The sequence below is a fragment of the Abramis brama genome (genome assembly GCF_963993115.1).
Source record: "Abramis brama genome assembly, chromosome: 7".
NCBI lineage: Eukaryota > Metazoa > Chordata > Actinopteri > Cypriniformes > Leuciscidae > Abramis > Abramis brama.
In genome coordinates, this window is record NC_139969.1 from 30,896,390 (window position 1) to 30,911,735 (window position 15,346).

Sequence of the window (15,346 nt, forward strand, 5' to 3'; positions counted from 1 at the left end):
TAAACATGCTTATTTGGTGCTCAATTATTATTTATTACTGGTGCTCAGTTATTAGTAATGGATCTTATCATCAATGTTGAAAACCGTTTTTGCTGCTATTTTTTTTTTTTTTTTTTTTGTGGAAACTGAGATAAATCTTTTTAGGATTCTTTTATAAATAGAAAGTTCCAAAATTTTATGTGACAACTAAATCTTTAAAAAAAATAAAAAAATATTTATGCTGCAAAAAAGACTGGAGTAATGATGCTGAAAAATCAGCTTAGCCATCACAGAAATTATACTAATATTTACTCTATTTTGGATCAAATAGATAGACTTGGTGAGCATAAGAGACTTCTTTCAAAAACAGTGCAGACTGCAAATTCGTTCTTAGAGAAATCCCCCATGTTTAATCTATTAACAAATCTAGTCAGTGTATGAGGTCATACAGTAGCAGTGGGAACGCTGGGCTGTAACCCTGTGTTTTCTTCCAAGAGCTCTTGTTAGCCGCGCTGTCTCCTGGTTCAAACCTTCTGTCTCCGGTTGAGGATTAGGTTATCCCCTTTGTGCAGCGATCATTCTTGCTTCTGAATCAGAATTTAAATGTCAGAGACTAATCACGGTGTACTCAGCTGAATGCTTTTCTCCAAACTCAATTACTCTGCTTGTTGTGATGATTTTGCTCTGAGGACTCTTGCTTTCAGCTTTGAATAGTTATTTGTATGCTTGACAGTTTGATGCCTCAGCACTATGGCTTTAGGGAATCAAAGCTGGAGGAGGAGGATGTATGGCTTGTCCTCCTTTTGTCCTTTTTTGTCTAGGTTGTGAACCAGTCCAATCGAAAATCATTTCTTCACTGAATAGCATGAGGTTTGATGGCAGAGTTTCCATTCCAGCAGAATGGAGTACAATTCCACGCATAAAGCATGATTTACCAGTAAACTTAAAGGGATAGTTCAGCCAAAATTGAAAATTGTTTTTATTTACTCATGGGATTCTAAACTCATGACTTTTTATTATTATGCATACTTGCTAAAGAAGGGTTTTTAAGAGTTTGACCAGTTTTTGTTCATGTAATGTCAAAACTTTCAAGCTTCTTGCTGTTTTACTTCATATTCAGAAGAAATGTACTGAGAAATTGGACTTAAAATGTCCCTATTATGCTCAATCACAACAGACTGGGCCATCTGACCAATCATAACAAAATAGACCAATCACAACAGATTTGGTCATCTGACCAATCAGAGCAGAGTAGACCAATCACATCAGACTAAGCCATCTGACCAATCAGAGTAGAGTATATTTTATATCCCGGATATTTTAGTTAAAATTAGCAGCAGATGATTTTATAGTGGTTTGACATTTATTGTGAATATAGTCATTTTTAGATTAATAATCAAAACTAATCATGAACTGCTCACACTTGACTCAAGATTATAAATCTAAATGGTTATTATAAAAAACACATTTGTTTAAAGTCTATGTCTGAAAGAGATTATTATTATAATATTGATAAGATAATATAGAATAGCAGGCTGTTACTGACAACATGGTTCTGTGTTGCGTGTGTGTGTGTGTGTGTGAGAGAAAGAGCGAGGGGGGGAGGGATGTGCTTTCCGTAGATAAAAATAATTTAGAGGGGGAAAAAATATGCTTTGGCCAATATCTTTATTTTTTCTGGGTCTTTTGATGTGGTAGATACAGCTCTTTGAAATAACGGCAAAGGGAAATTGAACTGAAATGCGGTCTAGATCTGGAACTACTTCACAGCCACAGTTATCGTGTCAGAGAATCAAAATCAGGCATCTAGTGTGCTTTGTTATCAATTTGTGTGATCTCCTACATCATTCTTACTCCACATCTCTCATAGCACTCTCATTGTTCTCACATAATCAAATAAATAAATGGACATGAAGTATTGATTGGGGGTGAAATTATTCATTTATTTGGTTAGTAAGCCCCCCAGCCTTAAGTGGTTCAGATAGTGAATGTAAGGTATTTGATGAACGAACCATCCCACAACACAACTCCTTCGTCTTATTTATATTCAACTCCAGCGAACTTTCTTGAAACCTTTGGACCATAGAATCAACATATTGTCTATATGTGACCAGGGAATGCTCATCTGTTATGCAAGCCACCAAAGCCATGCCATCAGCATATTTCAGAAGGCACATACCATTAATATCACACTTAATTCCAGTCGTATATACAGAAAATAAAACACAGCCCTGAGGAACCCCCGTATTTACAATAATGCTATTAGATTTAAAACCATACATTTTAACATGTTTTGGAGTCTGTCTTTTAAAAAGGCCTTAATCCATAGAACAAGAATTGAGTTAACTTGTAGTCTCTGCAGGCGAGGTAGCTCTCATGAGGTAGTTTAATGCCGTCTCTCGCAACGCTTTTGTTTGCTCCCTGCTGTATGTGTTTTGAAGGAGGCGTTGCTTTGGAGACGCTCTGAAGGGAGGGTGGGATCTTATGCTTTCAAAGCTAGCTCAATATTGCTAGCCTCTCTGAAAATCGCCTACCCAACCTTTAAATGCAGCAAATCTCTGCATGTTCTGCGAGTTTAATGTGCATTTTGGAACTCAACATGCGCCGGGCTCACTTTATTTTTTATTTACATTTTATTTATTTACATTATTTAATTACATTTTTGTGGGCAGAAGTTTACTGCATTTCAGCAGTATTCCGCCAAATTAAGAGCTCGAGGATTTTAAATGTTCAAAGCTTGAGGGTTTAGATGTTTGAAAGTGCAGAATTAGTATTGTAACTTAATAATAATTTTATTATATTTAGCAAATATACATTTTTATTTTACAGTAATTATAATTTATAACAGTTAAATATTTCTTGATTTTTGTAATTAGAGTTAAAATAATAATAATAATTATTGTTATTATTATTATTGTGAATATTTATTTTGATTGGGTTACTAAAACATCACTGTAATGTGGACTGAGACACCTAGCACAACTAAAAAGAGGTTTGAGTCTACATTTAAAGTCCAGCTACAAATTCAAAAAACACTTGCTAATAAAATATTAAATATTTATTTACTTGAATGTCATGTTGCCATTAACTGACATCAAGAGATCTGTGAAAATGTGAATGTGTCATTAATTTACAGTAAATATTAACTTATTACCTATCTCAGGGAGTACTTCAAGTAAATATTTTACTTCCAAGGGGTTTGGCTAATTAAAAAGTTTGGGAACCCCTGAAATAGAGTCAGTTGTGATTGTTAAAAAAACAAACACACACACACACAAAATCAGGACCCATCCTGTCCAGGTTTATTTTGCAATAATGCCCAGCTCATCTGGCTGATGCTCTGGCTTCAGGTGTTCCGAGTGTTTTAACTTGATGCTAAATGAAGTCACTAGGGTGTTATAGTTATGTCCTGGTACTTCTCTTTTGATATTCTGGTCTCTCACGCTCCTCCTGCAGTGTCTGAAATTTTTCACCCATTTCATCATTCGCCAGGTGAGAACGTGTGATCCCACAACTGACTATCAAAGAACTGTGATAGTCAGTTATTTGTGAGTGCAGTCCCTTGATCATCTTGATCTAAACAATTTTTAACTTTTCGAGCGCTAATAATCTCTGAATAATCCCATTCATCTCCCTCTTCGTGGCTCCAGTTGACTCCAGCTCAGTTCCTCGACTGCTCCCGGAGGTAGACTGAGCCGCCTGTCTGAGTCAATCCATCAGTCCGCGTTCAGCCATGTGCGAAGCCCCCTTATGTACAGTCTTCACCCTCCCGTTTTCCTCTTACTTGTGGAGGTTAACTGCCTCAGCACTCGGGACGTCTCCTCCGCTGTCCTCCACGCTCAGCTGCAATGTATTATGCAGATGAAGGCCACTCATTATTGCTGTCCTTACTGTCTGATGGAGCAAAACACATCGTCTTGCAGCATGTGAATATGCGGAGTATAAAGTAAAAAAAAATGTTAGGAATGTACAAGTGTGCTGATGTCATAATGAAGAAAAAAGCCACATTTAAAGGAGTAAATTGTTGACATTGAAAAATCTTTATCGAGTAGTTTGGCATTATCCAACATTATTATTTCTTAGAGAAAATAAAACATGAAGTTTTGTTAAAGAGTCCATGCCTTTTTATAAAGTCTTGATTTTGTATTTGGTGTCTGCTAAATTAGATTTTCATGTTTGAATGTTCAAAAAACATTGTTTTTCACATACAGTGTAGTAGTCATAGTAGTCTGCCTTGGCAACTAACTGAAATAAATGTTTTAAGCTAATAATTGAAAAAAAAAAAGAACAACCTAAAACTGAACTAAAAATAAAAATAAAATAAAAATAAATTAAGCCTAAATAGTAATAAAGTAATTAAATAGTATTTAATAAAAACATAATAAAAATGGCAATTTTTTTATAATTACTAAAAGTTATATAAATAAATAATATTAAAATAACACTTGTGTCAAGGTCAATGTGCCTCTTAAAACAGCAGATAATGACCTTTTTATGACAAGTAAAGGTTAAAAAGATTACAATATACTATTTCACGACTCCCCAATGTAATGATATTTATGAATAAATAATGCATGACGTTTGTAATACAGATGTGTACACACATATTCAGGGTGTGAGTCAAATGTTATTTTTCCGCACAACAAATCTGTAGATTAATTACATAGAAATGTTTGTTTAAAAAATAGTATATTTTTTTTTTTTTTTTTCAAAACCATATAAACCAACATGAATATGAAGAGCACATTTTGAACCTGTCACTGTTTAAACAACATTTTTGACCATTTTCCTTGATTTATTTAGGACACTCTTATTTGTCATTGACACCATGATAGGCCTCATGTTAGAATGGGAGGACAATATTTTCCAACATAAATTTGAGTCAGTTCATCAACAAAGCTATTTTATGGCTTCAGAAGATTTAGCATATAGCTCACAGTGTATATGAACCACTTTTATGGTGCTTTATCTATCTATTTATTTGTGTGTGTGTCCCATTCACTTTTATTTATGGAAAAGAGCGACAAGTGCATTCTTCAACATTTCTCTTTTTTTTTGTTCTATGGAAAAAATGAAACTCATATTTTTTTGGAACAACATGAGGGTGAGAGAATTTTCACTTTCAGGTGAATTATTCCTTTGAAAGTGTGTATCCTGCACAGCCGTGATGGGAAGGACGGCGAACACGCGTAAACAACATGCACAAATGTTCTGTATCCGTCTTTCCCCGAAGCTGTATGTGTCACACAACCCCCTTTTCCCCGGTTTCTGTGGGTGTGTCCGGTTATGTGCACTGTGGTGGTCATTGTGGATATATATTATTAATTTCTAGATCACAGTGAAACACGCAGTCATGTTCACATGCAGTGTAGGCAAAGGCCTGGAAGCCCCTGGAACTTTGTTGGAAAAGTTATGCAAACTCTCTTTTTAGAGGTTAACCTTTTCTTTTCAGTAGAATATTCAGTCTGCATTAGCATATAAATATGCTCTTCTGGTGATGCATGTTTAATGGTGGGTGATTTAAATGTATAATATTCATACACAAAGTGATGATGTGGCTGTAAATGTGCAAACACTGACTGAAGCAGACGTGTTCTGATGCAGTGCGCTCTGTGAGTCTGCTTCTTTCTTTCTTTCTTTCTTACTTTTGTTTTTCTGTTCGTTTGTTTTTGCTTGCAAGTGCTCGTTCTTCCATTTGCCTGATCATTCTGTCTTTCTCTTGTTTGTGCTCTCATTCATTTTTTTTGCTCTTTCTTTTTCACCCTCTAGTTCTGTCTTTTCTTCTTTCATTCTTTTTTCGCATTGATTCATTTGTTCGAGTGCTTTGTTGCAGTCGTCCGATTAGTCTTTTTTATTGTTTGTTCGTTTTTACTTTCGTTTTTCCCTCACTCTGACTCTCTTTTCTTTTTTTCTATTTTTCATTTATTCTCTCCATTCGTTTATTTATTCGCTCGCACTATTCCTTCTTCCATTCACTCGACGATTCTTCCTCTTTTCATTCATTTGTGCTCTTTCAATCAATAGATTTTTTTTGCTTTTTCTTTCTTTCCCATTGTCCCATGGCTTCATTCGTTCTTCTTTTTTCTGTTCATTCATTTGTTCTCTTGCACGTTCTTTGTTCCATTTGTCCGATCAGTCTCTCTTTCCATAATTTCTTTGTTCTTTCTTTTCAATGTTTTTTGTTTGTGCTTTCTTTTACTCGCTCATTCTGTTTTTGTTTTTTTAATCAATTTTGTTCACTTGTTTGCTTGCATGTTCATTCTATGATTTGTTCGATTGTTTGTCCTTCATTTGTTCATTCATTGATTTTTGTTAGTTTTATTCTGTTCCTTTTTTCGTCTGCTTGCTTTTTCTTTCATTCATTCTTTATATTTGTCTTTATATTTATTCTTTCAGTTTTTCTTTGTTTCCTTTCTTTTTTCAGTTTTCTCTCATTTGTTCTTTCTTTTTTTGTTGACTTGTTCTGTTCTTCATCTCTTTCTTTGGCCACGTTCACACAGCTGCAGAGTGCAGTTGTCAGTTCTGTATTTGAGTCCTTAATACGGTTACGTTCACACACAGATCAGTTACGTACGGTAGTGACAACTACACCCATTTCAGGACTCACAACCGCATTCTTGAAAGCCACTCTTGTGCTGCACAAACACGTGTCTGCCGTGTGTTGCGGGTTTTCATTTGTGGTTTCGAGATGTGAGCTGTGTGTCATCTGAAGGTTTTAGATCCAGTCTCTGTTCTCCACCAGAGCTTCTCTCGTCAGACTCTAAATAGAAACTCACGGCTCAATTGGACTCTTGTCGTGTTAAAAGTGATAAGACTTTTTAGTTTTATGGATGTCGCCATCTTTGATATTACTATGGTCACTTGTAAGAGAATATGGGCTTGACTCCCATTGCATGTTCATACAGTTTACATCTCGTAATTCTGACTTTATTTCTCAGATTTGCCAGTTTACATCTCGCAATTCTGACTTTATTTCTCAGATTTGCCAGTTTACATCTCGCAATTCTGACTTTATTTCTCAGATTTGCCAGTTTATGTCCCGTAATTCTGACTTTATTTCTTAAGCCCTATTCGGACGGGATTAACTTTACAAGAGTAGATGGAGTAATGTAATTTTTCCACAGGATGTCTGTAATATTAATGGCCAATTCGCACTGGATAAGATATCTCAGTATAACTAGCAGAAGCTGGAGGGGTAACTCGATTTATGCACCGCCGTCACCCTCCTGTCGTCATGTGTGTTGCTTCCTGATATCACATGCGCTAACACATAACCTATATTTTATTTATATATATAAAACAGTTATGTCCGGTCGAACGATGTATTAATTAACTTCAGATTGGATTGTGTTGGTAATAGGCACTTACCTAACGCTAAAATAAGTTTTGTGCCTCTAACAAGTGCTTTCGATCTTCTTTCTGATCTGAATGGTGTGTGGAAAACACTTGAGTTCTCAGAATTCCCCGTTTGTATCTCATAATTCTGACTTTATTTTCTCAGAAATGTGAGATAGAAACTCACAATGGCCAGTTATAAAGTCAGACTTGTGAGATCTACATGAACTCGCAATTTCAAGAAAATGTGGTGTGCTGTTTTTTCCCTCTCAGTATTAGCTGAATGTGTGTGGTTGGTAATAACATTTGCTGTCCGGAGTTTGCACTGCCCTGTCCTTCAATAACAGCCTTTGTGTAAACATTAGCTTCTTTTCCAACATCGGGCCGAACGGTTCTAAGAACGGTAATGAACGGTTCCAGTTATATTTCCACTTAAGCACAATTCTCGGCCCAGAATTCTACCGTACTGGTAGAATGCGTGTAATGACGTCGGCACTCAGGATTGGTCACTTGTCTGTTGCCTAGCTACCAGTTTCTCTGTAGCTGGCTAAATGTGCTATTTGAGCGACATAAACACAAGTTTTTTATAAAATAAAATAAATATCTGATCATCCTCCATAATGCAGTCGCTATTTACATCTCATATCGTCTGTAAAAGGCAACGACTGACACACTCACAGTGTTTACATAGTGCATCCAGTTTTTTTTATTTCAGAAGGGCAAATTAAATTCAGTTGTTCATGCTGTGAAACAGACTCATCAGAGTTCTCGCTACATGTTTTCACAGAAACCCAAGCAGAAAGACTGGCACCCGCCTGATGGCTTCATTCTGGGGCTCTGGACTCTAATCCTGCTGGTGTTCTTCAAGACCTATGGCATCAAACATCTCAAACACATCTTCTGATCCCACAGAGGTCAAAGAACCTGCTGCGTCTGTGTCTCTGTCAGAGAGTCCACCATAACTTTCTTCATGATTGATTTGGTCAGGAATAGGTTATTTATTTCTCGATGCAAGTTTGTTTTTCTTCTGGTTTTGCTGTGTATCATATTTTGAAAGTGACATGCACTGACTTGCGTTGAAATGTTCTTTGTTGTTTTTTAGCTCTGTAGTGAAATCCATTTGAATTTCACACAGGGGCTTTCTTTTGAACTAAACACACACAGACAGTCACAGTGGGGAGTGGGAGGGAGAAGCATACTTCTTGTTTTTTTAATTTCCAGTTATAGTTTCACCTCTTCAATATGGAAGCTTGTTTCCACTACGGAATAAAATAATTAAAGGATAATTGCGACTTTTTATCTCTCAATTCTGACTTCTTTTTTTCGCTATTACGATTTTGTCACAATTCTGACTACTTTTCTCAGAGTTGTGAGATATAAACTTGCAATTACGAGTTATAAAGTCCAATTCTGAGGTAAAAAAGACTGACTTTTATCGAGTGTAATTCTGACTTTTTAACTCACAATTGCGAGTTTATATCATGCAGTTCTGAGGAAAAAAACATTCAGAATTGCGAGATGTAAACTTCCAATTGTGAGAAAAAAGTCAGAATTGTTAAATAAAAAGTCGCAATTACCTTTTTTTTTTTACTTTTTATTCAGTGGCGGAAACAAGCTACCATACTTCAGCCCAGGGCAGGGTTCAGTTATTTTCTAACATTTATTATGGCACATATGGAATTGTAACTTGTAACGAGGGCATGCTCTCCTACCAGATTCCTTCATTTTGTTCTCAGTGGGATGAGATTGTTTGTTAGCGTTTTGCAGATATTCTAAATCTGTATATGCAATTGCTGATCTATTGTTTCAGTGTCACTTTATAATTCCCATTCTTATTCTTCAATGGTTATATGAAGTGGGAAAAGATACTGATGTTCAGGGTAGCTCTGAGAAGAGTTGTGAAAACCAACTGTGAACATATCTGAAAACCACTTATTCATATAATGTTTGGATCATAGAAAGAAAATGAAGCTAATTTTAGGATAATGATTTTTTCTTTTCTTTTCTTTGTTTCATTTCCATTATGAAAATAAACATCTCATTATCATTTAAGTAAAACAGTGATTTTTTTTTTTTTTTTTTTTTTTTTAAATCAGCAACAACAAAAAAAAAAACTCTAACATGATGTGTAATTAAAATTGTCTCTCATTTAGGTAATGTAACAGTTATTTCCAAATTACAGTCATGAGACTGGGTTTGTTTTTCTACATATTGTTAAGCTGCTGACAATTAACTAACAAGTAGGTAAAAAATGTCAAATATCTTATTGGTCCTAAACTAGGCTTCATTTTTTTCTTAAGCAAAATTATTATTATTATTATTATTTTTTGGTGCAATAAATGTGAGGAATTAATGGACAGCAAACACATTTCCATGTACAGCAACCAAATCACTCCATTTGCCTTTGGCTGTGTCCTGTATCTGTCCATTAGCATCTCCACTCCACTTGAACCATGTTAAGAACATGCTCTAAAAGGGGTCGACCGAATTCACCCCCTGCTACACAGCAAGTATGAATGAGAGATTGACAAATTGGACGATTCTAGCTCTTTTTTTTTTTTTTTCTTCCTGTTTGTCTAATGCATCATTAACTGTTGGTAGGTCAGACATCACAAATTATTTAGGAGAGCCCACATCAAAATATTCACTGGCATTCATGCGAGTTAATGCATTATGAGAATTTCTACAGTGCCATTTTGCCTTTTTCAAATGTATGTTCTCTAGCATTTTGCTGTTTTTTTTTTTTATTGTTATTATAAAACTGGCTAAAGGTGACGTTTTGAATAAAGCCTACAGAGAAAAGACTGAAAGCTTTTCATGTTCGGTTCCTTTTAAAAGTTGAAGGAGAGTAATAAAGCAGAAAGTAGCAGAAAAATTGTGGAAAGCAGGAGCTCCTTTTTCTGTGTGAAATGAAAGAGAACAAAGAACATTTTTCAGTGGAGAAGCACTGCGAAAATAAATCCTTGTAAGAGGATGTTAAGTTGAAAGCTGTGAATTATTTTCTGGTTATGTTGTCTTAAAAATCTACTTAATGCATATATTTATTAGGCTATGAAATCTTGTTAAAATGTAAATTATTGGATGTCAGCTCTCTCAAATCATGAAGTCATTATTAATTACGCTAATTGCATATTTCAGCTCATTGAAGCTCATTAGTGCCCATTAAAAGGCTTATTTTTTTTTCCAGAATCCAATACGTTGAAACCTGTTTAATGGTTGATCATAAGTACAATCAATAAATGGAGGTCAACATTGATTCACCCTACTTTCAATGAATGATATATTTAGTCATTATTAGTTGATTGTATTCAGACCTTTTGGCTTTTTTGTGTAAATATAATCTCGCACAAAGAGAAAATCACTGAGCTATTTTTTTATCCAGCATTACATTTTATGATTTTCATATATGAAATTATTTAGCATGTCATTTCAGGGTTGGTTATATATGGCCATATTTTGGGTTTAATTACAGCTAAGCGCTCTGTGATTTCATCATACTGTCTGTTTTCTCAGAGCAGGAGACTATTGTTTCTCAGTCTGCGACTCGCTGTTTGGAAAATAGCTGGGCCACAATGGATCAATACACCACCAAGAGATACCGTAGTAATCGGGTCTAGCTGCAGTGACCCAAATTGCTTTATTTCTCAACAATTCTCTCTTTCAGCATCATACTATAGTGCCACACTTGAGCTATTCTGTTCAAAACTGTGAGTTTTCCTCTACACAGAGTAACCTGCTTCCAAGGATTGTCTACAGTGTGGCACAAACTGAAGATGAGAAAGTGTCCATGTAATACCACCACCAAGAACACGTGCACGCTTCACCATTAAAGGAATATTCTGGGGTTAAATATAACGTAAGCTCACTCTTGTTGCTCAAACACATTTTGACTTCTTATTAAAAAAAAAAGTAATTCACACAACACTAAGGACGATAACAAAAATCTTAAATCTGAACGTTGAGTCATATGGAGGACATGTTAAACTATGAGAAACACATATCATGCCATCTCAGCATGTTTTTATGATTGAATAAAATACATTTTTATACGCATTTCACCCCTAAAATGTCAGGCCCTGTCACAGACAAATTTGTATATGTTAGAATGGTTTCCTAATGAATTTCTTTGATACAAATAGCATTTTCTTATTGATCACATGTCCCTGATTGTATCTAACATGGTTTTGTAATTCCTTTAAGAAATATAAGTAACTTTTCGGTCAACTGTAGTACACAAAATCACAGAATACCCGGCCAGGCCAGGCCAGGCATACTGTATAGTTGTAAAATAACTACCTTTACAAAAACAGTAGTGGGTATATACCCCCACCTTCATCTACACAGTTCAAGAGATTAATTCATCAATATTTCCTGAAATAGTACACTTTTATGTCATAATTTCCTGTGACAGGACTGACGTTGCTGTGACGGGACTGACTTTATGGGTTTTGATGATGCAGAAAAAGTTATGTTTTGTGTTCTTTATTTAAGTTTTGATAAGCATTCCTATTTTAAATTATTATTATAATTTTAATGTTAATGTAATATTAGACTATGGTGAAATTCAGCCAAGGACATAAACAATATTGCCCTCCAACCCTCCAAGTAATTGAATTCAGGTGTTCCAATCACTTCCAAGGCCACAGTTGTATAAAAATCAAGCACCTGGGCCTCCAGACTGCTTCTACAAACTGTAAAAAATGTAAAAGAATGGGTCGCTCTCAGGAGCTCAATGAATTCAAGCATGGTACCGTGATAGGTTGACACAGGTCTGTATCCAAGCAGCTGCATCCAAGCCTTACATTCCCAAGTTCAATGCAAAGCGTGGGATGCAGTGGTGTAAAGCACGCTGCTACTGGACTCTAGAGCAGTGGAAACGTATTCTCACGATGAATCACGCTTCCCTGTCTGGCGATCCGATGGATGAGTCTGGGTTTGGCGGTTGCCAGGAGAACGGTACTTGCTTGACTGCATTGTGCCAAGTGTAAAGTTTGGTGGAGGGGGGTTTATGGTGTGGGGTTGTTTTTCATGGGTTGGTCTTGGCCCCTTAGTTCCAGTGAAAGGAACTCGTAATGCTTCAGCATATCAATACATTTTGGACAATTTCATGCTCCCAACTTTATGGGAACAGTTTGGGGATGTTCCTGTTTCAACATGACTGCGCACCAGTGCACAAAGCAAGGTCCATAAAGACATGGATGAGCGAGTTTGGTGTGGAGGAACTTGAGTGGCATGCACAGAGTCCTGACCTTAACCCGATAGAACACCTTTGGGATGAATTAGAGCGGAGACTGTGTATGTGGGATTGAAATGGTGGCTACAAAGAAATCTCTAACGTTCATTTTCGTCACAGCTTGTCTTGAAAAATGAAGACAATTTGACGGTCGTCGTAGGTGAAGTCACACTGCAGGACTGTGAGTCAAATCTTCTGACACTGCCAGAATTTCGTTGGAGGTCAAATTTGATCGCAATGGTAATTAATCGGCTGTCTGTGAACATGTCAAACTAACGTTCAAAGACTTCAGATTTTAGCCTAGGATCAGATGAATCTTTTAGGATTTGCAAAATTTGTCTCAGACGGCCAAATCGCGGCCAAAATCGTGTGCACCTGGCTTTAGTTCAACTTCTGAACCCAGAATCTTTTAGCTATGTCATTTAAAGCTGCATCATTCCTCTGTTTTCAAAACAGACTAGGGCCCTATAATACACCCGGCGCAATGCAGAGCCAGGCTCTGTATCAGCCAGAACACAGTTGCAAGTGTTTTTTGCTAGTTTCAGCCCGACACAGTTTTCATTTTCAAGTCCTGAGCCACATTGTTTAAATAGCAAATGCATTTGCTTCCATCTGTGCGCCCATGGGCGTGCTGGTCTGAAAACGAGGTGTGTTCAGGCGCATTGTTAGCGCATTGCTGTTTTGAGGTAACTGAAATAGACTGCGCCATTGACCAACTGAAACCTGGTCTAAAGTCAATGGCGCAATATTTTTTTTGTTGTTGTTTAAAGAGCACGTTATTAATATGCGCTTATAGGCGGGTCCACGATGCACGTACACTTTGTCCCGTAGATGTTCTGCTTGCACGCTTTATCCTCGCGCATGAGCAGATCTGTTTCCTCGTTAGAGAAGGGTTCAGTTTTTCCGCTTGCAAATTCTGCCATGTAAATAGCGAATCCGCCATGGCGCGAGCGCAACTGGCTTTTAAAGGTAATGGGAGATGAGACTCTGATTGGTTTATTGCACGTTATGCCCAAAACACACCCATTACTCATTAAGAGAATAGGGACAACCCTTTTAGACCAAGTGCCTGGTGCGCCGACCATTTTTCCTGTTGTTAAACTAGCAAAAGTGGATTCAGACACGCCCTAACTGCACTTGAGCCGTGCGCTTTAGACCATGCGCTTAGATCGTTAAAATAGGGCCCCTAATTATTGTGGTCAGATCAATTAAGATAACAGCCCTATTAATTATTATAGGAATTACTTTATCTTGCAAACACTTTTCCTTCCTACCTTTTTTTTTTTGAGTGACATGATTTCCTCCACAGCTGTTAGCAAACAGAAATAAATCTCCCAGAATTCTAGTGCTTCCCTTCAAGATGGACAGGCCTACATCAGCATTTATACAGTCGCTTTTGCAATACTTCATGCTATAATGACCCATCACTCTTAGCGGCGCATCATATCTGCAAACATTTGTGCATTCAACAGCGATGCCAACTTGTCAGTCATCTGGGGCGCATTAATGCGACGGCTGCTTTAACAGTCCCGACGCGTGTGTACATTTGCATGACTGACAGGCGCAGCGCGGTCATGGTCAATGATGCGTGACCCCATGCTGTGACGGGCATAATTACACCTGTACGCGTCCTGTACGCCTCTGACATGCTCTTCACACTGACCACAAAAATAATGCATTTCATTTTAATAGGCTATACGCTCTGTGTTGACTTCATACTGCTGCGTTTCTTGTGGGATTTCAAGATGCCGTTTTACTAGATCTGAAACCTGGCACAAGACATCGGATCTGTACGCATCCCATCTGGTCATCTTAAATAGCCTATTCCAAATAAATGTGAGAACGCTAGATCAAAACTGCAGGATCACAGTGCTTATTAATTGTCATTTTTCCGCTGTAACAAACAAATTGTTTATTGTTCATGTTAAAACATTCCAAGTCAATCTCACAATCAAGTACAATCATTTGCAACATTGATCTTCTGTGTAACGGTTTCAGTGTGCAACTTTCTTATCTTAAGAAGATAGATAGATAGATAGATAGATAGATAGATAGATAGATAGATAGATAGATAGATAGATAGATAGATAGATCCAGTGTCAGTGGGGACAATAAAATTTATCTAAATATTATAGTGGTCAATAATACACAGGACATTATTGGATTTGATTTAAAGCAAGACACTACAGGCAAAAAAAAGCATTTTGTGATTTTCATAACTTCTCTTCACATACTAGTGTAAGAGAAAACTCAAAAACTACGCTTTTAAGTGTTTTTATTTTTTATATTGCACTTTATCTATTTGCATTTGCTTCTATTTGACTCAGAAATCTCCACTATAGCACTTACATACATCAAATGTCACAGATCTTTCCCATCTATATTCTGAAGTTTTTACTGAGGGGATTGTTCAAGTATCATTTTCCTGATTTTAACATTTTATTCCTATTTTCGGCAGTTGATAGTATTTTCTGATTTATGAAGTTTCAAAAAGAGAAATCCAAAATCCCCTCTGTAAAACGCTTTAATATGTCAACAAAACGAAAAAAAAAAAAAACTTTGAACCTGGCTTTATCGAATATTCATATTTCTTTCCTGAAAATGTATGTAAATGAATGCATATTTAATTAGATAAAGCCTAATTTGCATATTTGAACTATATTTTATAAAACTTACATATAATAAACATTTATTTATTTTTTTGCATTTTTTAATGTAATCAATCAGCTAGGGAAGTATGTAATATCTATCTATATATATATATATATATATATATATATATTTTTTTTTTTTTTTTTT

At 36.3% G+C, this 15,346-nt stretch overlaps 1 protein-coding gene across 1 annotated transcript in view; it reads left to right on the plus strand.

Annotated features, from left to right (window-relative positions):
* Positions 1 to 10,118, plus strand: part of pigk (phosphatidylinositol glycan anchor biosynthesis, class K) — a 51,315-nt gene extending 41,197 nt beyond the window's left edge. Inside the window, exon 11 of the mRNA XM_084119692.1 lies at positions 8,102 to 10,118. Coding sequence (XP_083975818.1) covers positions 8,102 to 8,218 — 117 coding nt within the window. The 3' untranslated portion in view covers positions 8,219 to 10,118. The remainder of the gene's footprint in view (positions 1 to 8,101) is intronic.
* Positions 10,119 to 15,346: the final 5,228 nt, after the last annotated feature.